Genomic DNA, 25,954 nt, shown 5'->3' on the forward strand with positions numbered 1-25,954 from the left:
AACCGTCTTCCTGCAGTGGGAAGTGAGTTCAAACCGCATTGCTTCGCCATTCAACAAATAAAATCCAACATTATCAAAGGAGTTGTTGCCATGATTCCAGCGCAGGAGAAACAAACAAACGAACAAACATTGTGTGCAAGTGTTTGCAACATCTCATTACTCTGCTCATTAGTGTTCACCTCAGTGCACCTCATTGTCCACAAGAGGTCAGACATTAACAGCAGAAGTCATAAATACTACACTGGACCACCACTGCTTCACAAGTCGAGGCCAGACAGGGTTTACAGCGGTTTTTTTTTTTATTTTATGTGACTCACTTTTATTGTGTTATCAAAAAAATAGATACATATAATGAGAAGTTTGTCGCCAGGTGGTCTTCCTCTCTGTGTTTGAATTAAAAAAAAAAAAAAAAAAGTTCATTTTGCAAAGTGAGTGCAGACAATGTCTTTATTTTGTATAAAGTGTGTTTATCAGACACCATCACTGTTGGCTTTTCATAATAAAGGCCTCAAGCCACTAAACTGGAAAGTGGCGTGGTCGTCACGCCTTCTTTGTTGTAGGAGGGAAGGTTCATGTCGTCACTCGATCCCGTGTCTCGGATACAAACGCTCGGCCCTCAGTGAAGCTGTATACTTTTCATTAGTGGCGCAACATAGCAGTTTACGCACAGCTATGGGAGCTGGAGCGGGGAGTAGTGATAGTCGGCCTTGCCCCGAGGGTGCCATGGCAAATAAACAACTTCTACTTTAATTGTCGGTAGCAATTCAAGTCGCGACTCTTTTCTTTTCTCATAAAATCTGGGAATATTCGAGCGTCAAAAGATCTCCAACGGAAGAGCGTGCCGCTGCCCGTGGTCTAGTTTTTTTGTTGTTGTTTTTGTTTGTTTTTTAAAGCAGTGATGGCCACTGTCAGACTTGAATACGTTGCTCCGTGGTGGACATACTGGCTGCACAATTTCCCACACTTCAGTTTCCTCTTCCAGTCGGTCGACAACACTTTCAAACCGGAGGAGGCAAGCTATCAGGAGGTACGTGTCACTGCACCTGTGCGTAAAAGCGCACGCCGTTTGTGGAGAACCTCGTCACAAAACACGTGCGCCGTCCTTGTCGTCCACTGTGTCAGTGCACCGGTGAGACGAAAGTAGTTTCGAGACAAACTGCCTTGTTGAGTGACGGAAACAAGCGTGATTTTCTGTCTTTTAACTGTTAGTGTGGAGCATCGGTGCAGCTCCCCCCTCAGGAAGCAAGCGATATAAGAGCTCTGTAAGATGCCACACTGCGCTGCACTAATCACATGACGACACATGACCTGTATTAACAAAGATGGCTCATATTACATGTGGTTAACCATTATGTAGAACCACATATGTGCTTGATCACGCATGATATCTCAGATACACTGAAACAACATCCAAATGAGTAGGAATAATGTTTTTTTTTTTTTTATCGTACACTGCCAACAAACCTACACCTACAACCTAAACCTTACATTATGAAGAGTTTCCTCTCTGCAAAAGTGAGGATTTGGTTTTACTTTTTGCTCCAAATGTTTCTTTTCCCGGAGATTTGATTGAAGACGCCCTGGTGTATAAAACATATTATAATAATGATTATAATAATTCATCTTGAGTACAGATATCCAGCAAGTGGATGCCATGTAAATGTCACAGATTGTCATGTTTAATGATGGGGACTGACTGGGGTTATTATATAATAAAACTGTGTGATGAGATAAGATGGGAATGGTTTTAACAAGGCCGGGTGATATGATATGACTACTGGGGGTTATCACAACAACACTTTTCCAAATCGAGCCATTTCAATAATAGTTGTGATAAATGTCACATAATTAAAGATCCATTTTTTGCCCCTGAGTGAATGTTGAACAAACCAGTTATCTGTGATTTTCATCTATGGGCAGAAAAGTTCACGCTGTGGTAAAAACATCCAAAACCGTCGCGTTTTCTCCCCTTCAAATGTAACGTTAAATCAGCATATTTTGAATTATTATAATGCTATTGATGGAAATATGAATGTCAAATATAATTTATGCAGGTGAGTTTCACAGCTGTCTTTATTTTCTCAAAACTTCCCCTCCACATACTGGATGAGTTCAGCGTTTCCGGTCTAAGTGTATGCTGAAAAACGACCTCCTGCCACACATCACGTCTAAATACACACACGTGTCTCTCTTTTTAAGTATTAAAATCACCATGGGTTATCTCATGACCTCTTACCCAGAGGTCAATCTACTGAGGTCTTTCCACAACAGATCTATGACTTTTGACCGACTAATGACACTGTAGTCTTCCATCTCTGTCGCTCCTATCCTCCCTCTCATGTGTTTGCTCCCGGAAATTGAAGCGCTTGCATATCTAATTACAAAACAATGGAGTGGAAAATTAGAGGAAAGAGTGGATCTAGCAGCAGTTCACTCTCATGAGGGGTTTGAACTGAGCTGTAGTGACAGGAGATCTAGGTTTTGAAAGCGTCCTCCACACACAGCGTTTCTGTGTCTTTAAAAAAAGCTCCCGAGTGATTAACAATCATTGGATTAAGGTTGTGGCCTTGGTGCCAGTTAAATTGGGACAGCTCAAGTGTCATCACTTCAGTACTTAAACCAGTACATGGTTTAAGTTGCAATCAATCTTACGTCTTGGTGTAGACCGTATAGTTTAGTTTCGGTGAAGTTGTGAGAATATTGGTATTTTTTAAGGTCAGGTTGATCTTAGGTCGTACACACATTGATTTGATTCAATGGCAAAGTGGCAACTGGTAGTGACATGACATCAAGTCCTGTTTTCTAGCCTTGAGATTCATTATTTGACCAGCGCCATGTTAGTGTTTTGCAAATGGAAGTTCACAGACATCCCCTGCAACCAGACTCTCACTGGTGCTATACTTTATTGTCTATTTTCCTTTAAATGGCAAAATAAGTTCCATCACCAGTATGTGCTGTGAAAGGAAACCTGAAACTAAAGCGATTGAGACCATTAGCTCCTCAGGAAAGTGTTTACTAATTTTCCTTTTTGCAACCAGTGGCATTGCCCCCCCCCCCCTTGTGGCTGTTCAATATTTTCTTGTTTCCTGGTTGGCTTCAGGAGGAAACCAAAAGATAAAGTCCTATTTATGTTTAGTTTTTTTTGAAGTTGCAAACCTACATAAGAAAAACAAGCAAGACAATAAATTTTTCTTAGTTTTCTTAATGTCATTGTCATCCAAATGGACATTGTTTTCAAGAAATAGCTCCAGATAATCCATGAGACCCAGACTCTTATTTCAGGGCACTAAAATGTGCCTGGAAACTCAAGGTCTTGCTTTTAGATTGGATAGTATTAAACTAACCAAATGTTTTCAGATTGAACCGAAAAAAATTATCTTTATAATGAACAACACCTGATTATTTGCATTTGCAATACCATATGGATTTGTTTTTGAGATGCTGGGGGAAGTCAAACAAATGAAGTAATGTTGCTTGCTTGCGTAAAATAAGGACGTTTTCTTAATACGCCGGTCACATGACTTTTCTTGTTGTAATTCAAAGTAATGACCAGAGAAATTTCCCTAATAATGTGGAACTAAACCATGAAAGTATGCAAAATTCTTTACCGTGGAACTCTGTGTTCTCTTTATTTTTGCAATGACCGTAGCAGCTCTGCTATGCATTTCAAGGTCTGTATGGATTTATGATGAAACAATGAACTTTTTTGCCGAGTGCTGCCTCTGCACCGGGTCCATACAGACCGTTTCAAAACGCTGTTTATTTATACGTCCTCTGCATCAGTGTTCTGTTTCCCTCAGTCCTCCAGGCTTTAAATATTTTCTACTCTCACAAATCACAAGACCGAATGAAAGCCACAGTATCACATGATTCCCCCCCCCCCCCAATCCCACAGCCTCAGATCGTTTCTGTTTTCCATTCAGCCACAGTCCAAGTTCTCACTTGGCAGAAGAAAAAAAAAAAATCAAGGTTCTCTGAAGATTCTCTCTTTGTCCCAAGACCACCAGCCTCAGTCTGTATTCCCTTTACTGTAGGTGAGGTAGCTACGAACGCTGACCTCACAACCATCTCCACACACGAGTGTTGTGTGATACTGTTCGGGCTGTGCGACACCTCGATAACACACTTGATAGCCACGGAGGATATGTTATCTGTTGCTGTTTGTTTGTCTGTTACAAGTTCAAAAACTACTTAACCAGTTTCCATGAAATTCTGTGGAAAAGTAGAATTTTTTTTTTTTTTGGGAGTGGATACAGATGTATTTTTCCTTTTTAACAGATAAAGAGATAAAAAGTCTTCTTTAGCATACAAAAATAGACCCTTTTCCAGTTTGTTTTTTTGTGGATTTGCACAGAAAAATGTGCTGAATGAGGTGCAGTGCTTGTACCTCCTATAGATCAGTCCTCCCGGCACACGTTTCTGACCTTCATATTTATTATCGGGAGAGTTTGTGCTTGTGTTATTATCCTAGTCAGGTTCAACATGTCTTTCCACAAACATGTATACAGGCAGCGTACAAATAGAAACCTTCACTCCGATCTATAGTTTTAAGAATATTATTTCCAAGAAGAATAAGAGTAAGAGACAAATGGAACTTTGGTGGGGTCATACATTCCTTTCAAATTGGATAGAATGTCTTTTTGAATTCTTGGGGGAATACTGTATGTCAGTGTAATTTAATTTGAAATGACTTATTGTGTTGACTTCAGTTCATGTCCTTCTGCATCTTCTCTCTCTCTCCTCACTCTCCCGCCCTCAGTCTCTGATAATTCTGGCATGTGTCGGTGCCGTGGGTCTGGGTCTGAGCCTCCTGGTCCTGGCCGCATACCTGGTCTGTGTCTGCTGCTGCCGCAAGGACATGGACGAGGACACAAAGAGACCCAGTAGCCGCTGTGTCACATGGGCGGCTGTTGTCACAGGCCTCATCATATGGTGAGTCTGAATGGATAAATAATGTCATGGTGCTATCACAAGACACAGCTTTACATGTGATTGTGTTGTTTTTTTTTGAGGCATCTACTTTGGCACAAACAATGAAAAGATTAATGGATGAAATGCACTGAAATACAATGACAAAAATGATCCTGGCAGAAATGAATGATTCCCCTTGAACAGGCTTGATTGAATTTGGGTTCAGATCTGTGTTCAACTTGTGACAAGTGTTGGGCTTTAACGTTGTTAGTTTTCTGCGTCCTTACCAAACCACAGATGCAGCACACAAGCTCTGTTGTAAATGCTAAGTGACTGGGCATGACGCTGCTTAGCAAAGGAGCTGTTGTTTTCTGGTCTCTGCTCAAAGTGCTTCCAGTGGACGTCAACATACACACACACACGTAGGTCAACAAGTAAACTGCCGCACTGCACACGACGTCCGGTTTAAAAGGTTCAATCCATGGACAAAATGTCTAGGTGTTGTGGATTAAACCACTGAATAATTCAAATTTTACCTAATCATTTGTTGCATAACGTGATCAGTGCCGTTATTGAGTTATGGACTGTCTGCTTTAACAATGATATGCTTGTTAAATATCTCTGCAACCTCTTTGAAGCTGGACCAGAAATAAGGAGGAGATGCATAGCTGTGCAAAGCAAAAAAAAAAAAAAAAATCCTTATCTGCAACACACTGCATTTGACTGTAATTATTTTTTTTGGCCCCCGCAAAGTTCAGATGTACTTTTTTTAATGTAATTTAAGAAAGATCAGATTGTTTACCAATAGATTAAATTAGATAAATTGCACTGATATAAAGGAAAGATTAAGGTTTACCGCAGAATTTCTCACAGGAGGGTTTACTGGTAGATATTATGGACTGTTTTTTGGGTTTTGTCACGTTTCCATCATGGTACAGTACGGGTTACTGTAGCGTACCATTACTCTGGTACCCCAAGGGAAGGGTACCAATAAATGGAATGGTTATTTTGGCACTATTCCTTATGGAAAATGCAAAAAAAAAAATCCACTTGGTCCACTGCAGTCTGACCATGAGACACTGGACCTTTTAAGAGATGCTGCAGTTCACTCTCCAGGAGAGTAAAGTTATGTTCAGGATAAAAACAGACCTTAACTCGCTGAGCTTGTCTGTGTAGTGCTCCTGATCTAGAAGCACTACACCGGCCTCGGTCGAGAAAATCAAGGTCTTTTTTCGTTCATGAACATTTTATCCTGTGTAGCCATTAGTTCCCAGCTCACAACACAGTGTGAACACTGAAGTACAGCGTCCTAGTTGTCTCCCAGTGTGCCGTGAAGACATCTATACACACGGGAACAAAAGCAGTAAAGAACCTGACGGGTGCGTGTGCATGAGACCTGCTGTTTATTGTGTGGGTTTCTTTTAACACCTCTATCCGCAGCAGCCAAAACAGTAATGCTTCCCTTGAGGCTACGCTGCCCGATGATGGTGTCATTACTGTTTTGCTGCTGTATCATTAGTGGGTGTTTATTGTCACTGACGTGTCACTCGGTTAGCCACAGGGTTAATGAAGAGCTCATTGTACAGGCCAGTACAGATCCACTGCAACACAAATGTTTTTAAGTGGAGAATGAAATGATTGTTTCCTTTTTAACAAAGTGAACGGTGAGTTTTGAGGATTTTTTTTTTGCTCTCATTTCCTTTTTTGTTCTCTTCCCAGGTTGGTGTGAAAATTGCCCTCTGGGGCCTTAATCGTAATGAGAGGGAACTATTTGAACACATCACACTCAAGCTGTGGATTGCATTATGTTTACAAGGTTACAGCAACAGGTGGAACACAATAGAAGCACACACCTGTGCACATAAGTGTCACAGGATGTGTTCAATTCTAAAATAAAATACGCCTCAACGTCCTCTCTCGGAACTCGATCAACTTCCTCTGTTGCCTTGTTTTGTCTCACTGCGGAGGAGGAGGAGGGTGACGTTAACCTGCAAGATTTGGGGTTGGGGGGTGGGGGTTTTGCAGCGCAGTTATCCCACAACATCCTGCTCTGATCTCTTGCTGTCCAAAGTGTGATTTATGAGCGCTCTCCTGTGGCAATGCAAAATGCCCCCAAAATCTGGCTGAACGTGCCATTAACCTCCGAGACTGACTTTGCCACGATGAAGTGTGTTGAAATTGTATCATTGCTCATGTCAGTCGACGCCGTAAGCAGTGAGGGCACACTGACTCTGGGGTTAGGACTCTAATCCTCACTATTACAGAGAGTCAGAGACAGTCACAGAAGGCTGTAGCAGAGTGGGGGAATGGGGATTCTGTTTAATCCACTTTGATACCCCCTTTTCAGGTGCTGAGCAGAATTCTGATGTGGTTTGAGCCAAGAATGAGGAGGAAGCAGGAAACGGACGTTTGACATTTCTGTCTCTGACGTGTTTGAAATGTATTATATTTCCACTTCATGCATTTGTTCATTAGTCTTCAGTTGCCAGTGGCATGTTTTAGTTTATGAATGTCAAGTAATAAAGTTTATATAAGACAATACGGAGCTTTTACTGGTGTCGTGCATAATACTGAGTTTCTTCTAAAGGCTTAATGTTTCCCCTTTGGGAAATTAGGATTTCTTAGTGTTAATTATCTTCTAATACTCCCCATGCAGTCCACTATCAACAAGTTGCATCATAAAACAAACAACACGCTCACTCTTTATCATATTAGCAGTGTGATCTGAATCTCTCCTTTGCTTTTTTGTCTCTCTCTCTCTCTCTCCGCAGTTCTGCTGTAGGAGTGGGTTTCTATGGTAACAGTGAGACCAACGATGGGGTGTACCAGCTGACCTACTCACTCTCCAGTGCCAATCACACGTTGGGGGGCATCAATAATCTGGTGAGATTACTCACTGCGTCCTCCAGTGTGTCATTATTAATATTAAGGGATTTATTTTAATGTAATAAGCACTAGGGCTGAATAAGGAATGGTATCGAAATTGCAAGACCATTTCAAATCACAAGCAGCCAAAATGTTTTATTTTAAATATGTTTTTTTTTTTTAATGAATATAAGAATAATGACGTAAAAATTGTATTGCAATCGCAATTCCTGTCATAAATGGTCGCAATTAGTCTTAATTCAATCATTTAGCACTTTTATATACAAAAAGAAACGTACTCTTCACTACCCATGCGTGTTTTGGGGGTTTAACGAAACACCTCCCATTGTCTCTGAGAGTTAGGAGCACCTGCACCATGGTATATTTCTATTTTAATGAATAATCCGTCAAATAGTATAAAAAAAGGTCCAAGTCCAACATTCTGGGTTGTCACTGCCTCAAATGTGCTGAACCACATCTCATGTTAAGATCGGGATTACCACGGTTGCTCCGTTACGGCACAGCGCTCTTGCTTTTTAAACATAGTCGGTGCCGGATGGGAAAATGACAGTCTTTACTAAAAACACTTGCACTCATCTTTTTTATCTTTGAGTCACGAGGTGTAAGATGGAGCTTAACCGTCGTCGCCAAAGTGATTCCCATTACGTACGTTTGCAATTTAACAGCTGAGTCACTGCAAGCTGACTGGGCAGTAAATGTGTCACAGGTGTAAGATGTATGAACGCTCGTTTTTTACTGTGAACGACTGCTAATCTCCTACATCTCACGGAGTGTTTTTTTTTTATTTTTTATAATTGCCGACATATTTTATCGGCCGCGGTGGCACAAAGCATACTCTTTTCATTGCTTGCGTCTCACTCCATCAGGAAGCGCTGATTTACAGCTGTTAGACGCCGGAGCTCCGCCTTTATTAATGGGGTGGACATCTGTCTCCGAGAAGTGCCCACATGCCGCGGCTCTGGGTCCGCTTTTCGTCACAGTGAAGGAATCGAGGTGGCGGCTGCCTCGGGATTTGTTAATGGGGATTGTTTCCCCGTGCACCTCCTGACCTGCATTCAGGGAAGTTATTTGGGAGGCTTAGTGGGGGAAGAGGCAGTGGGAATAAGTGTGTGTGGGGGGAGTCAGAGAAGCAATAATCACAATGAGGAAGAAGAGGATTAACTTCCATCTGTAGTGCATTAATGGATGTTAAGCCTCTCCCCTCTTCATCTCTCTGAGCCTACTCTTCTGTATTTGTGGGCACTTTATATGTGAGTGTGTGTGTGTGTGTGCTTGGCCATATCATATCACACATCCACTAAGAGGCCTCACACACACACACACACACACACACACATGTTAGAGTAATGTAAGGACATGCGTTGTGGCGGACGCCGAGTGTGAAGTTTATTTTCTTTCCAGTGAAGTGCAATGCAATTCGGCAGCAATAGGGAAGACAGCACATTAGAATAAATGCCTCCGTAAAACAACGTTTGAACAGAGACTGAAGGTTATCTGCTCGGAGACGGAAGGCTTTCTTTCACGCCCGCTCCGTTAGATGACATTAGTTTCAGCTTAGTGTCCCAAGTAAGCTGCTAAAGTGGTGTAGTTTGCAGAACTTTCTGGATCCAGTATACGAGGTAAATTCGATGAATTCACATCCATGCCCCCTGACTGTCTCCGTGGCTGCATGCTATTGATTTGATACTGTAGCATGATGGAGTATACTGTGGCTGCATGAGAAGCGTATGTTCCCCCACGGGAACCGAGGCTTTCTCACTCTGAAAAACCATAGCTTGATGTAATGTACTCTACTTGGAGAGTCGAGTACATTGCATTTGTGTTTTTAGTCTTGAGAATGAAAGCATATTATCTCCTCTGTTCTCTCCTGCTTTACTAAACGGGTTTATTGCCCCCTCATGTTTGCTTCTATTAACCTGGATCTTAAGTAGTCCATTCAGTAGTTCAATATATTTTATTTTCCTTTGTTCCATTTCACTCGCAGAGTTGATATCAGGTTTGTCCGACTCTTGTTTTTCCACGAGACTCCCGCGAGGTTTGTGATTTACTCTATAAGAGCAGTTTGATGGCTTGTTAAGTAAAATATGCACTCTCGCACTCTCCAAAAGGGGGATCCTTGTCTGTCGCTGAGGGAAAGTTGTGATGATTCCCTTTTGGAAGTGTGGATCGTTCACATGCGTTCTTCTTCTTCGCAGCCATACATATCCATTGTGCTATTAAGAGCTCTTCAGGAGACAATGGATGAGGAAACACAGCAGTCACACCACACGCATTTGAAATTTCAACTGTGATTAGCGCACTTCCTCTTTGAAAGCGAAAGCTGTCTTGTGAGTCCTGAGACAAATTGCCACTTACTGCACCACACGCGCACACACACACACACACACACACACCAGCCTGCCCAGATATCATTTTACTCCACTTCGTGTACATTGTTTCGGCGTCACAGACGACACTGTGAATTTCACATTTTTATAAAAGTCACCGGAGGCCAAGTGGCCCGCTGTGGGCCAATCAGTCAGTCTCATTTAACGCGCAGGCCTTGATAGAAGGAGAGGAGCCGTCGCGCGACTCGCTCGCAGTAAAAGTGAGTTTTTTTTTATCCATTTTCAAACGGAGACAGGACGGTTCCGATTAGGGAAATGCAGATCACCCACAGCAGTGAGCTGATGGATCCCATTTCTCACACTCAGACAGACCGGCTTGCAAGATAAGATTCAGGGTGTTGTGAGAGATGATGAACCTAGAGGTGGGGAGTGAGAGCAGTTTACTGGCAATCGTATACTCTCCCCTTGGGAGTGTCGGAGTGGAGGATGGGCCTGGCTCTTTTGCCTCGTCTCCACATGGATACTCTTTCTTAGAAGCCATCGTAAGCATTTACTCAGTAGAATTCGATCAAGCGTTGGCAGCGTCGCGTCGAGAAGACTGAGATATGTTTTCATGGCTTTTCGTGGCGAGTTCCCGTCGCTTGAAAGTGAACAGTGGTACTCGGGGAGAGTATGAGGAGCAGAAATGAGGAGCGTAATAGAGAGCCAGAGGAGAAAGAAAGAAAGAAATAAAGAAAGTGGGACTGACTGTAAAAGTGCTGCATATTTCAACACAGAAAACAACATCTGTTCAGAGTTAGTGAAACCTCCTACGCAGTGTAATCTTAAGCACACTGTTGTGAGTAGGTCATTGTGATGTGGGTGGTTATTTGTCATCTGTTAAGGTGACGCACTACATGCAAAAACATTGTTTTTCATTCACTGGTCAATTTGGAGAATTTCAACTAATTGGCAGCTACTATGATTCCTTCTGTCTTCACGTCTGCAGACGTGACAATCATACATGTCTTGACTGACAGCCGATGATGATGATATGTGTGTGTGTTATCATAAATTGCCAGATTTGGATGTCACTTTATTTCTAAAACAAAAAAAAAAATTGATTGACATTGATTTTATATGGCAGTTGATGGAGTGAAAAAGAAAATTCCCTCTTTAACCCTCATTATGGCCGTCATGATATTCAGGCCGCCTGGATTTATTTTGATTTTATGCCTGCAGAAATGTCAAAAAATCTTAAATGAGTGAGTGCTTCTTTCTGCCCCTTTCTCCGGTTTTCTGACAACTTTCACTGACGATATCTGGCAGTTATTCAGCCGTTTGGGAGTCACGGTACTGGGACGCTGACGTTGCACACATGCGACGCGCTGGTGGATCTCGTCTGTTATTGGACGATCTCAGCTGACATGGGGCGAAAGGCGGGGTCACATCCTGGACAGGTCGCCAGGCGACGTCATGGTCACAGAAGGGTCAAAAACATGCAATATGTTTGATGCATCATATGAAATTGAATACCTTTTTTTTTAAAAAATACCAAAAAGACGTCATTGAAAAAAAAAAGAAATCATTGTCTACAGCTTTATCCTTCACTTGAGGGGTCACGGGGGCGAGCTGGAGTCACATGGGGAGAACCGGGATATGAAACGACGACCTCCTTGCTGTGAGGCGACAGTGTCCACCACTACTCCTAGAATAATGGTCCTCTCATATGTGTGTTATGTTCTGTTTAAGGTCTCATTCCTCTATGTCGTCTAGAACCATTCTTCTCTGGTAAAACAATACAAAAGCCCAACGTATATTTGATCTGAACTTTGAGTAAAATAGCCGTTTTGTTTACTGTGACAGTGTGAATTGTGCCTTTTGAATTATCTGTAGCCCCATAAGTAGGTCAAACAGTTGTAGCTGTGATTCTCTTTTTAGTCTTGCTGTGGTAGAGAGAAAATATTTCCCCCCCCCGTGAGCGTTGGGCTTAAATTGTCCCCATTTCTAGCTCCACTGATAATATGAAAAAGGCAGGTATTTACTGCATCGCATTTTTCGGTTCATGCGGAAAAGTAAAATGTACGTACTCCACCGTGCCACCTCCAACTTAACGTCTCCCTATCAATGGCCCCTCCAACAGGTCTCCTTGGCGCTGTGATCAGTATTCTCCTCGAACGTTGTTTATCTGAATAAAACACACGGTAAAAGAGGGAAAAGTTAATCTGCTCCTGAGGGAATGCTCCTCTGCTTCTTTGACCTCTCTATACATTTCCAATCTTCCCTTTATGAATATCTGTTTTTATGAATGTATTTCTGTTCCCTTTTCCCCCCCTGACCTTGTTTTCATCCTGACTCTTCTTCACATGTCACCTCCGTGATGTTACCCATATCATTTCCTCGTTTCTAATTCTCTTACCCGATTACTATTATTATTATTATTATTATCATCTTATTTTGTAGGTGTCAGGATCTGTGGGTAATGTGGAGACTGGACTCAAACTGCACCTGGAACGTCTGGATGAAATCTTTTCTACAAAGCCCGAGTACCTCAAAGCTCTGAGCTTCATGCAGCTGATGGTAAACAACGTCATCCGTGAGCTGACAGCTCTGCCGGACATGAGCAAAGCCGACGTGGACTTGTCGGCTATCGCTGACCAGACAGCCTTCGTTGAGTATTACAGGTGGGCGGAGCTTTAACAACTCCCCGGGGGTGTTTGACATTATTGTATTTTCGACTTCTTGGGGCTGAAGTAAACATTGTGTTCAGGATGAGGCCGTATGGGATCCAGACCAGACACAGAGCAGATGGGGTTTAATCGATATCCCCTCTGGAACACAGACCGGAAAAGCCATTGCTCCTAATGGCTAAATAAAGGAAAGCTGAAAATGAGGCTTTAACTTTCTGGTTAAACACTTGCAGAATATAGCATCATTTGATATTTAGAGAATCATTATTGTTGTGTTGTTTGCTGCCCATGTATGTTAAATACCATTTTTTTTATAATGTCGTTTTTAACTAACATGATTATTTGAGGGATTATATATAAAGTAGTAGTAACTCCTTCCACAGCACCAGCATCTGACTTGGCTTCCTTCATGCTTCCGAGTTCCTTATTGCACACAAGAGCATAGCAGAGTCAGGAGGACTATAGCCAACTATATTGGTTAATTAACCGTTACTATGGTATACTGACACTAACTTTGTCTGTCCTTTGGAATTGGTACCTTAAAGGAATACTTCACCGATTTGAATTTAGCTTTGTATTACTAGAATAGGGGTAGTATTTTTGAAAAATAGTGATTCCCAACCTCAGTTTCCCCTGAGTCGAGAAATCTCGTCATTCTTTTTTTTTGTTACGTGCCCACCAGTGACACTTGGTCCGAGCCTTGAAACTGCAACGCTAATTCCGCACCTTTTAGACCCACTCGTAGGACGACGGGACCTCATTCCCAGAATGTAAACGTAACAAAGAAATGAATGAAGATATTTCTCAACTCAGGGGAAACTGAGGTTGGGAAGCACACTTTCTCAAAAACACTACCACTATTCAACTAATACAAAGCTAAATGCTAATCGGTGAAGTATTCCTTTAAATACTGTAAACATTCCATGTCAGATTCCCTAAACATTTTCATCCCCAGAACTATGCTCGAATCAAATTGAGCTTACAGTCAGAATAAACACGATAGAGTGACCGGTACACAGAAAACAATCATACCCAGACTCCGTATTGCCCGAAAATGAATAAAATATCTGGCAACAGTCGACCAAAAGCTGCAATTTCAGAGCCGCTGCAGCTCGTTTTCTTCTTGAGCACATAAAACACAAGATTTCACAGTGCCGTAGACGTTCAAATGTGCAACCTGTTGATTGTTTATGCTGCACGACCAAATTTGAGAAAATTGCAAAGCGCGAGCCTCAACGGAATGAAGATCAAAAGAGTGCACGTAGGGTTCTGCAGTATTAACTCACTCACGTATTGTTATCATAAATTTAATACATAAATATTCCAACCATGGCACCACCGGGGGAAGAGAGCTCTTTCTATCACAAACCCAGAGCTTATTTTGAACCACATTTGCCACTTTGTGCATTCTGATACCCGTCTCCTGGGTCTTGATTGGATTTCATGCATCCATCGGGTTACGAAAGACCTATTGGCAGAGTTTTATTGATGAACAGCCAATGTTACAGCCCAGCTCAGTGTTACTGGAACATGTGACACTGCTCTGTTTTCCAGTATTATACCCACTCTTTGGTATTCATTTTCTAAATTCATCCCTGTCCCAAGTGAAGTTGAGTGCAGCAGGTAGCAGATACCCTCTCCTGTGAGTGAAGGAACGGCGAGGCTGTATTTTCTCCTCGTCTCGTAGCAAGTGTGAATGATATTTACCTCGGTTGCACACATTTACTACAACATTGCACATGCGCCACAGCGAGTTGGCGTCAACATAGAGTATATTAAGGATCGGCTTGTCCGTGTAACATCCTGAAGGTCAGTGTTTTTCGTAGTAACAATTCTGCCCAGTTTTCGATTCAGTCAAGAATGAGTCATCAGCACCTGCATGTTTTTGGTCCACGCCGAGTGTGGTCCTTTTTTTTCCCCGTGAAGGACATTTTCAGAGCCTGAAAAATTAATGTCTATGGATTTGTGGTGTTGAATTATTAAGACCAACAGGCTGGAAATGACCTGAAACAGATGGGCTCTAACTAGGAGACATGAATGCTGATGCACCACACGCAGATCTCACACATTCACTTGTGAACATATGTCTGGCCAGCACTTCCCGGGGCTAGTACTTGTTGTGTGCGTTGAGTGAGACAATGAATCAGGATTGTAATGCTGCTGCTGCTGTGTGATTCTCCTGTCTTATAAGATGGCTGACGTATCTGCTGCTGCTGATCCTGGACCTGGTTATCTGCTTGGCCTTGTGCTTGGGGATGGCCAAGCAATCCCGATGGCTGCTTATCACGTATGTAGTTTTCTGCCTTTCATCTGGTTTTCTTCCTCTCTCCTCCCACATCCCAGTTCGTCTCTGACCACAGACAGGGCACCAGTCACTCTGGCACCGGATACAATAAGTCACTCCATTAAATCTGCCCGTGATATAATTACATCTTCAAATATCAAAGATGATGGAACTCAATAATTGATTTACTTGGGAGATCAAATAGATGGACTTTGTACATGTTTCTTCTCTCAAACAGAAAACTCTTTTGCTTTTCTACGAGGGATCTTTCATTTTTGTAAATTGCAGTCGTGCTGTAGAAAACAACAATGCTGTCTGACGAGCCCAGTCCTCGGTCCAGACTTCCTACAGTGTCTGTCGGGTTTAGTGCAGCCGGTGTGTCAGTGTTTGCAGATAATGCTTAGGATCTTTCTTCACATGGCTCTCACTAATGCCTATTGATCGCCTGAGCAGGATGAATCTGCTCCCCTAACTAATTGTTAAGTGCTCTCAGGCTGCTTTATTGGTGCTTTCAAGAAGGTCCGAGGAGTCAGCTGAGTGGCAAAGCCCGAGCAGCATTTTTACGTCCATCAGGGGCCCATTCTTTCTCTTTTTACCCAGTTTATCTCCCCCTCGCTTACAGCACTTTCTCTCGCTCCGGCCAGTTGCCACGAAGGCGTTGTAGTTAATAGTGAAGAGATCTTCCTTCTTTCTTCTTTTTTTTTCATTAACTACCCCTCCAATGTTCTGACCTTGTTAAACTCATCACTCTGCTCAGACAGAGGAGGTGCAGAAAAACAAGAGGTCAACCTGCCAAAGCATGTGGCCGTTTTCGATGGACGCTAAATCTTCACAGGGGATTGACACCTGACGCGTCCATGACTGACAGTTGTGCAGCCAATTAAAGTGCCGAGCGTCGAATTCAGCGCGGCAGCAACGACGAGGCGACGGAGACGGAAAGTCATCGCGGAGTCGTCTGTGAGCGGCGAACGCAGACCTTTCTCGTTAAAAAAAGAATCTTCCGCTTCAAACTTTCACGTTACCTTGGTAGAATCTGAGTCATAAAAAAATGAAGTTAATTTATCTGCGTATCACCCCCATAATTGATTTCATTTCAGCCGTTTGGTCTATTCTATGGCTGCTGTCCTCTGGTAGAAGGACAACAAATCCCAGGCAAAAACTGAAAAAGATCAAATCGAAATCACTTGGGGCAGGGAGTTGAAGATCACTAGTACAAAGACAAACCTTTTTATCTTTTTCTCCCCATCTGTCCTTGTCTTTGTCTGTATCTCCTTTCTCCTTTGTGTGTCCCCCCCCCGTCTGTGCCATTTGCTGTCATGCTTCAGGGTCATGGCTTTTGTCACGCTGTCTCTGATCCTGAGCTGGGCCTCACTGGGAGCGGGCACTGCTACAGCTGTGGTGAGAAAACAACGACTTTTTTCTTTACAGTCTTTACAGTCTTGTCACGCTTTTATCTCAGTATTTATATATATATATATATATATATATATATATATATATATATATATATATATATATATATATATATATATATATAAATATAAATTTAATTTATTTTTTTTCATTTATGATCTGATTACAGTATACCATGATGCAAGATTAGCGGGTTGGTTAGCTAACTGTCGTATCCCGGAATTTCCTGTGTTTGGCAAAGCTGCGTTCCCTTCAAACTTGGGTAGATCACCATGGTAACGTCAGAGAGGATCAGACCCAGGCCTAATAACCCACCTCATCACTGACCTGACAGAAGAGTAATGATTTCTCAAGTGCAACAAAGTGAACAACAAAGATACATTTATTTATATATATATATATATATATATGTTGCTTTAACATGCTTTCCATGGCTCTAATCTGGTGTGAAAACACAGCCTCTAACAAACTAAGGAACAGCGTAATGACTGTAATAGCTGCGTTTCTGCACACTCCTTCATTGTCTGCAGCATTCGTGACAGCGCTGGTGTTGCGGCTCGGAATAAATAAGCTAAAAGTCTATGCCCTCTGTTGCTTTGTATTGAGAATAATAATCCACCCACTGTTCAAAATGGGATTATAAATGCAACATTTATGTCTCTCACTGTCCCCACTGATTTTAATTTATTATATATTTGTATTGTCACTGGATTAAAAAAATACTCTCTCTCTTATAACCTTATTCTAATTCCGGTTGGTTGCTCATAGTGTTTCTGCAGTTTCTCACAACAATAATCTCGATCTGTGATGGCTCTAACGATGTCACCTCTGGTAAACGACTCGGCGTCTTTCCCACGCACATGTTTTGCAGTTGGGTAGATAAACTCGAGAGTGAACAGCTCCGTGTCTGACACAACTCCGTGGCGTGGAAACAGATACCCAGAGAGAACCAAACTGAGATTACCTCACTTTGTAATTCAGGCCCCAGACGCCACAGTCCTCTTGTATTCTTGTACTTTTCACCCCGTGCAGTTACTCATCAGGTTATTAATGTCAATATGTTCTTGGGCATCTCTCCTTCTTAAAAAAGTGTTTATTTTACAGCAGGCGCTTTCCTGTGGTCAGTCACGCAGTAAAGCTGGTTTTAAGCCCCCAGCTTTTTAGCTTATCAACCTTTGGCCTTGGCACTGTAAATCCAAGGCCGTGTCTCACATTAATTACTTCTCTTTTTTTTGTTATTCATCGCTTTATTTCCTTTTCTCCGTCTGTCCGTACACGACATGTATAACACATTTGGGCTTAGTGTATTTATCTCTTATTGGGGTCAATGTCTGGGGGGTATGCATAATAATCGCGAGCTTCCAGGCTTTTCCTCATCCTGTCTCCTCTCCTCGATCGTCTCGCCTCCTGCAGAGCGATCGGGCATCTGGGGGATTATCTTGCAGGATTTGGCATCTGGACGGCCATTTCAAGTGGCAGAATAAAAACAGAATTAGCAGGGAGGCAGTTGTTTACAACCTGAAATGAATCACTTGGGTGTGAAATGGAGACCTGTGTTGTGGCTCTCGACGCCCCTGCGTTGTCGACCCGGATTATCAATATTTCCGACTTTATCTGTGGCTTATCTCAGCTCGTAGTCGTAGAACGTGACCCGTCACGTGACCTCCCTGACCCCCTTATCTGGAACAGTTTCTCTGGCAAACTGTTTACCATCTCATGTGAGCCGAGGTCAATTCTGTATCTGCTCTGTTACCGACAGATAGCCCGGTCCTCGTCACAGTGGCGGATTATCAAAGAGCAGAAGTGTGGCATTTGAATGTGGGGCAAGCGAAACAAGTGAAGTTGTCGCATACATCGGGACTCAAAAAAACATCTGCGTGGTGCAACTTAAAAGGAATGCATATGACGATGGCGCCCTAGAAAAAAAAGAAGAAAAAAAAGACACTCATACATTTATACATGTTTGATGAGACGCAGCATAAATAAAAACGTCCCTGCTCAGATAATGAGACGGAGATGAAGGTTGACATCCAGCAGCAGCAGCAGCACTACTGACATGTCGCTGCACAGTGTTTGTCAAAAACAAACATGATTACAGTCAGAGGGCTGTTGAGAGTTTGAAAGCAAATTGGAAGTAGCATACATTTTTTTTTTTTTTTTTTTAATAGAAAGACAACATGTAGGTTGGATGAGCCTGTTCTGCGTCTCGGGCTTGTTCTGTAGTGATCTTCTCATGTTTACTTTGTTGCACTGCGGTGCATCATTTGTTTCTTTATTGATCATTGCTTTGTCAGAAGTGGGATAGATAGATTACCGTGGCGTCTTTTTCCAGCCCAGCTTCACTGCGGCGAGAATGTCACGGGATGCATTTTGATTGGGGCTGACATGAAAAGCAGTGGAAACAAGTGTTAGAAACAAGTGGCATTAGCCTCTGGTAAGTGATTTTGCAGCAGCAACGCAACCGACTTCTTTCCTTGATTTCCTTGATTTAAAGTGAATGCCAGGCTGCTGCTGCTGCTGCTGCTTTCACCAAGTATGAATTGGACATGGAGACTTTGTGTTTGTTTTTTCTTATAAACCCCTTTGTATATTGTTGTGGTTGTTTTACACTTGTTTTTCATTGTTTGTGCTCATACAGTCGTAGTTTTTCAGGGCAAACTGAAAGAGCATTCAAAATATTTTGCAGATTTAATTCACAGTCAGCAAAGCTTGCTGTGCACATAAGGTAAAAGGGTAGCTACATAGCACCACCGCCCAATGTAAGGGTTATGCCACAGCTTCATATAGAAGCTCTTGAACCAAAATTATATTTTTAATGCTAAAATATAATCATTATTGTTATCCATTAACTGTTTTACAAAGAAACCCAAAACAAATAGTGAAGCACATCATTATTTCGTGATTAAGATAAATAATAAATTATAGTTATTTACTTGCATTCCTGGTTGATTGTTATGCTTGTAATTCATCTCTGACTTCTCAGAGATGAAGCCCAGTGAGCCGGCTCAAATTTGGGTATAAAAGGGTGAATTCAGTTTGTCACCTGCCAAATAAATAGCAATAAACACTGTATATGCATGTAAACAGGCATGCGGTTGAGAGAGAACAGGCATTTGTGTGAATATCACTTTCTCCAAAAGTTAAATGATAAATATTGTTGTAAGGTAAGCTCAAGAAGCTGGGTCTAGTTCACGGCTCTCCGTTTGGTCTTTGTATACATTGCCAGATGACAGTGTGTTGTTGTTGTTGTTGTTGTTGTTGTTGTTTTCCCTCCAGGGCACCAGTGACTTCTGCGTGTCTCCAGACAAGTTTATCGTCAACCAAACCACAGATGTCCTCAGTGCAGGTAATCGAGAAGCGTGTCCAAACACCAGCTACACGTTACTGAACGTCACGCAGGCATAATGCTAATCATCATTTTACTGTCTCTCTCCTTCCCCTGTTTCTCTCACCGTCTAGATGTTGCACACTATTATTTGTTTTGCAGTCCGAATCTACCAAACCCTTTCCAACAGGTATTGACTAAATATCAAAAGTGGTTATTTACTGAGACTCAAACTCTGTGTTGCCTTCTTAAAATTACCTTTCCTTTTAAAAAAAAAAAAAAACAGGCAGCTACATCATCATCTTTTTCTTATAAAAATGACATATTTCTTGTTACTTTATTTTAAATGATAAACTTTTTTTCTTAAAGTGATACACTTTGATAAAAGAATATTCAATTTTACTTATTATGTAGTATTCTGTCGCGCATGATGAGGTCAACTAGTGTTCAACATTTCCAATGATATCGATTTAAAGTTTAAACAGATCATCCTTTCTCAAGAGGATAATTAGGGGTGCTTGAAATCCAACTGCATTAAGAATTGGCCTTGAATATAACTATACACACAATACAGCCATCGCACCAAAACTGTGCAGCGGAAAAAAATTAGGAGCGACGTGAAAGAAAATGTATTTATCAAGGATAGCAGACGTTGATCCTGAGAGTAGCACAGAACCCCCTGTCTTTTATTTTGTCTGTTTTTTTATTAGTGTCATTACACGGAGGTTGCGGAGCTGTAATGGCTTTAAAACTAAACGTCTGCAAAGAGACACGCAGGCTAACATTTAAGTCTTTGGTACATGGATGCCTCAGATGCTAATCTGGGGGATTGAGTGGTAAACAAATTCATCAACATGAAATGGGAAGTAGCTTTTGCACTCACCAATATTGAACCCGATGTGTAGTGACAGTCATATGATGAATTATAGTGAATTCAAACCAGTGTGACTCCACAGTTTCTCATGTATTCTATTAAATGTGTATTGTTTTTACATGTGCAGCATATATTGCTTAATCTTAAATAAAGCTTAATCCATGGCCAATAATTATTAAAATCCACATGTTTGGTTAACTATTGTCACAGTATCCATTTAGGGATTAAAATAATGCTTGTTAAGTAGCTATGGATAATCTTCCCTCTTATGGCCTAGTTGATATAAATATTGCTCTTTTGTTTGTGCCGGAGATTTAGTGGCAGTAGTGGGAGGAGGGAAGGTGACTAGTGGGCGAGACGGTTGGTGGCAAAGGATAATCTGGTCCTATCTGTCTGGAGATGTGTCCTCTGTGTTAAGCGCATTAATGTGGCCTTACTTAACACCAAATGACTTGTTGACATGCCGCTCCCAAACAATACTCTTCTTAATATGATCCCCTCATTGTTTGTGGTGATTGACTGTGTGTGTGTGATGCTGGGTGGGTGATTTTGTTCCCTTGTTTCCTGTTCCCTTCTAGTCTTTGACAATCTGTCAACGTTCTCTGACCACCATGCAAATCCAGATCCAGGGCTTGCTGCAGTTCTCTGTGCCCATCTTCCCCACTGCTGAGGTAAGTGGCGGGCTGACAGTCCGCCACACAAGACTGTGAAGTGGGGGTGTGTTTCAATCTCTCCTCGTTCTATACCTTGTTATATACAGAGAGACCTTTTGGGGATCCAGAGACTGTTGAACTCCACAGAGTTCAGTGTTCATCAGCTGACAGCCTTGCTCGACTGCCGCGGGCTACACAAGGTGAGGTCAGAGTCCAAGCAGGACGCTTTTCAACAAGGCTGTTTTGTGGCATATCGCTCAAAGGCACATAGAGCACCAACTTAAGTGGTTTTAAATCTCACAGCAATGTGCATAATCTGACATGTTCATATATATATATATATATATATATATATATATATATATATATATACTGTGTATATATATATATATATGTATATGTATGTATATATATATATATGTATGTATATATGTATATGTATGTATGTTTGTGTGTATGTATTTATATATATATATATATATAATAACAATAACAATCATCAGTACGTGCTTGTATCTGCTAGACTGGCTGTTTCTCCTCAAAAATGACGGCGTGTGCACACGTCGAGCTTGTCGTGTTTGCGTTACTCAACTGCGACGAGCAAAGGAAATAAATATTCAGGCCTAATATGGGGACAAAAATCCTCCTTTCCAGACACCTTTTTGATTACACGTGCTGTCTGAGCTTCCAACAAATAAAGCAGCTGCTATCTGTGCAGCACTTTCAAAATAGGTTTAGTCTTCGTGAGAAAAAATATTATAGTTGTAGGTTGATGAGTAGATGTACACCCTGTACACTACTATTGTAGCACAAAGTTGAACCATACTGTATGAATGTGTGTATTGTGTCTCTTTAGGACTATGTGGATGCCCTAATGGGTGTGTGCTATGATGGGGTGGAAGGGCTCATCTACCTCTCTTTGTTTTCTCTGCTGGCCGCCTGCGCGCTCTCCGTCATGCTGTGTGCAACTTTCCGAGTGTGGACACGATTGGGCAGCAGGTCAGCACAGAGCGACCCCATTATCCCATTACACACCGCCTGTACTGCACTCCTGCAAAGTGTTAACGCACGCACTCTCCGTTTTCCCTCTGCGCCGCGCTCTCACAGGGACAGAGAGTACGATGACATAGATGAGGAGGACCCGTTCAACCCTCAAGCACGGAGGATATCTTACAACCCGAGGAGGTCCAACGTCCACAGCTTCTGCAGCTACACCAGCAGCCTGGGCAGCCAGTCCAACCTTAATCCACCGCCGCAATCTGCTTCCAATGCAGTGCCGGCCCCTGAGTACATGTAAGATACACAAATGATGACGGCGTGTTTCTTATCTGTGTGTTTCATCGCTTACCATCATTATTTCCCCCTCTCTCTATCACAGGAATCAATCCATGCTGTTTGGAGGGAGTCCTCGATATGACAGTGTGCCACTTATAGGGAGAGGATCCCCAGGTGCGTTGGCCCTATGGAGCTCTAGTGTCTCTAGTGGGAGGGCATTACAGACCCTAAAACTGCTGCGACACTAACTGAAAGCATACACCACAAACATACGCATGTGTTTTTCACTGGACAAATCCTCACACTGACAGCATCTTGTTAGGAGTTTTGTTGCTTTGCAAGTGGTGAAAGACTGCTCTCTGCTGGCCACTTTTAGAAGTGCATTCCATTTTAGCCCACACCCATAAGTCATCTATATAATGCTTGTTTTGCTATTTCTCACACATGATTTACGACTAATGCGCACATTGAGCCGCAGTCTTAGGGGTTGACTGAGTTTTGCTTCCTGTTCCTCACATCAGGTCTTTCCTTTGGTTGAGCTCATAATCTAAAAAAAGAAAGAAAAGCATGTGATGTGTATCCAGAGCTGAAGATAAATAATAGATAACACTGGTAAATTCACCTTTTCAAATTCAAGTTTCTTTTCAGGCGAAGTTTCTCTTCCATTAACTTTCCTCTTTGCATGGCTGACTCGGCGCTTGAACTGTGTTGACAGCTCACCACAGACTTGAAACACCTTTTCAGCAGGAGAGAGAGAGAGAGAGACGAGAGAGAGAGAGAGAGGAGAGAGAGAGAGAGAGAGAGAGAGAGAGAGAGAGAGAGAGAGAGAGAGAGAGAGAGAAGAGAGAGAGAGAGAGAGAGAGAGAGAGAGAGAGAGAGAGAGAGAGAGAGAGAAGAGAGAGAGAGAGAGAGAGAGAGAGAGAGAGAGAGAGAGATATTTCCAGCAGACAGATCCATGTTTTTTCAAACCGATGTTATGAATTTACAATACTGCGCCCTTCAACGCATCACATGCAGTGAAATACAGCATGTGAAGATGTTTTGTTTGTTTTGCTTTTTTTCTGCCGTACATCTCATCTATGGGTTTTATGTTCGTAGTTTCTTAATAACGTATCTTACAGGAAAAATAATAATAACCTCAATGACTCAGACCTTTCAAAAACTGTAAGTTATCTCTTGTCCGACCTTTTCCTGATTCCATTAGGTTTGTCATTTCCATTTCACTCCTTGAAACACTTATTATTTATTTATCCTATAACCCCAACTGTTCCGACAGAATGTCAACTGATTGACCTTTCTTTTTTTTAAGCACTGTTCTGTGTGAGCGTAACTTAACATATTTATGTCTGCTCTTCACCTGTTCAGCGACATTTCCTAAATCCACATCCTCCACATTTAAGAGCAGCTCATAATCACAGCAAACACTCCTCGACGTTCCACTTAATAGTTAGGGATGGGAATCGGTTTCTGGATAACTGGATATCGGACATATAAAAATGTAAAATTCGATACAATCCAAAAATCTTATATATCGCATGCTTCACTATGCACACATAAAAATCAGCAAAAAAACATTTTTAGCTGAGTCATGATTGGGCTGTTTAATTCTTCTTTTTAGGAGAACAATATCTGTTACACAGTTGGAGAATTATGTCTTTGAAATGACTCGGCACAAATGTGTTGTTAACACAAAAAATGACTGTATTGGACTCCTATTGGCCAATACTCCAGTTGATATCGGCATTGGACACAAAAAAGTAGTATTGGGACATCCCCTATTAATACTATGACACTATGAAATACAGATGTGCTAAGCTGTGTTTGTCTATGCTTCCCCTCACAGTATTCGCCCAGTATGAGGACCACCTATCTATCTATGACTGACGCTCAGATCAGACACTTTGGGACCGACTTCCAGGTGTAGCCTGCCGCCCACTGAATCCTTCTCCAGAAGAAGCGCTGTACGAGACCGTGTTCTGACCCTGGAGGCTGTCTCCGTGGCATATCTTTACAGGAGCAACAAAACTGCTGTCTCACTCTGAGGCATGAAAGCAGGACATATAAGGCGATTTACCAGTGCACACCAGTTGCTCAGTGCTCTGAAAGCCTTGCATGGAGGTTTGGACAGAGAGGCTCTGTAGAGGTTCATCTCAAGACTGTTATTGTTGTTATGACGTGTGGAAATACTGTTGCTCAAATTTAAGCATTTCTTTCAGCCAAAGTAAGAGCCTTTTAAACTGAATAAATAATAATAATAAAAAAAAAACGTTTTGCTTTCCCTTTATATCTTTTGGCCTGCATGGATATGATCACAGTGGTCAGTATTTTAATATGAGGAGAGATTGCTGTGAAATGCTCAGATGTGAAAGTTCCCTTTTGTTTGGCAGCAATAGATTTTTTTTTCAGGCCTTTGTGTAAGACATCCGGAAAAGTCTACAGCGAATCTTGTCACAAAAGAAGCTTCTCTGTTGATATTCTTGATTTTGGTTTGCCACACTTTAGGATCTCTTGGTTGTTGTGACTATGGAGTGCAATTGATGACTGTACTGCAGCTGCATGTGGGGGGAAAAAAAAAAATCCCTCGGACTAAATGAACACAGCAGAATGAGATTTAATTCCTATTCGGGACTTTATGATTGTGCTCTGGGAAAAAGGCCACCAAACAAAAACTGAAAGACAATTGACGTTGTCAGTATAACATTCTGTGTTAAATCCAGTGCCACTAGCCACTGCTGTGTGCTGTTTTCTGCGTTGGATGACATGTCAAACAAAAATGTTTCATCATAAAAAAAAAACAAATGCTGTATGGAGACTTGTTTGTTTTTGTGTCATTTGTCTCTATTATAACAATTTAACCATTTACCTCTGGGTGTATATTCTTTGACTCTCTCTCTCAGGTTGTGTACAATAGTTGAATCACTTCAGCAGGTGTGACAAGTAAAACCAGTGCCAAAATCAATGGATTTTAATTGTTGATTTCTTAAATGTTGTAGTTCACTGTCATAGCTCTAATGGCATATTTCTGATGCCAGCGGGCAGCTATTTCAGTTGGAAAAGCACTGTTGTCCAAATACAGTTTGATGATAGATCTATCATCAAACTGTGTATAATTCCAACCTTTCAGTCTACTATATAATCCCCCTTTTTAGCAGGTTTGTCATCAGTGATGTGCAAATACATTGCAGGGCCAGAGGCTCAAGTGAAAAAAATAACACTCATCATTGGTATGGTGGCTTAGTGGTTAGCACTGCTGCTTTACAGCAATAAAGTGCAAGGTTCAATTCCCAGTTTGGGACCTTTCTGTGTGGACTTTGCATTTTCTCGGCCGGGCTCCCTG

The 25,954-nt window shown here is 41.8% G+C and overlaps 1 protein-coding gene across 1 annotated transcript; it reads left to right on the forward strand.

Moving 5' to 3' along the window:
• Positions 1 to 520: 520 nt before the first annotated feature.
• Positions 521 to 25,479, forward strand: LOC131475959 (protein tweety homolog 2-like). The gene is made up of 14 exons (XM_058654363.1): positions 521 to 1,027; positions 4,760 to 4,932; positions 7,683 to 7,794; positions 12,567 to 12,787; positions 14,985 to 15,080; positions 16,403 to 16,475; positions 19,767 to 19,836; positions 19,950 to 20,005; positions 21,268 to 21,360; positions 21,450 to 21,542; positions 22,199 to 22,341; positions 22,450 to 22,635; positions 22,721 to 22,791; positions 24,423 to 25,479. Exons 1-14 carry the CDS (start codon positions 899 to 901, stop codon positions 24,539 to 24,541), a joined length of 1,635 nt encoding a protein of 544 aa, XP_058510346.1. The 5' UTR covers positions 521 to 898; the 3' UTR covers positions 24,542 to 25,479.
• Positions 25,480 to 25,954: the final 475 nt, after the last annotated feature.

Source organism: Solea solea, chromosome 16 (genome assembly GCF_958295425.1).
Source record: "Solea solea chromosome 16, fSolSol10.1, whole genome shotgun sequence".
NCBI lineage: Eukaryota > Metazoa > Chordata > Actinopteri > Pleuronectiformes > Soleidae > Solea > Solea solea.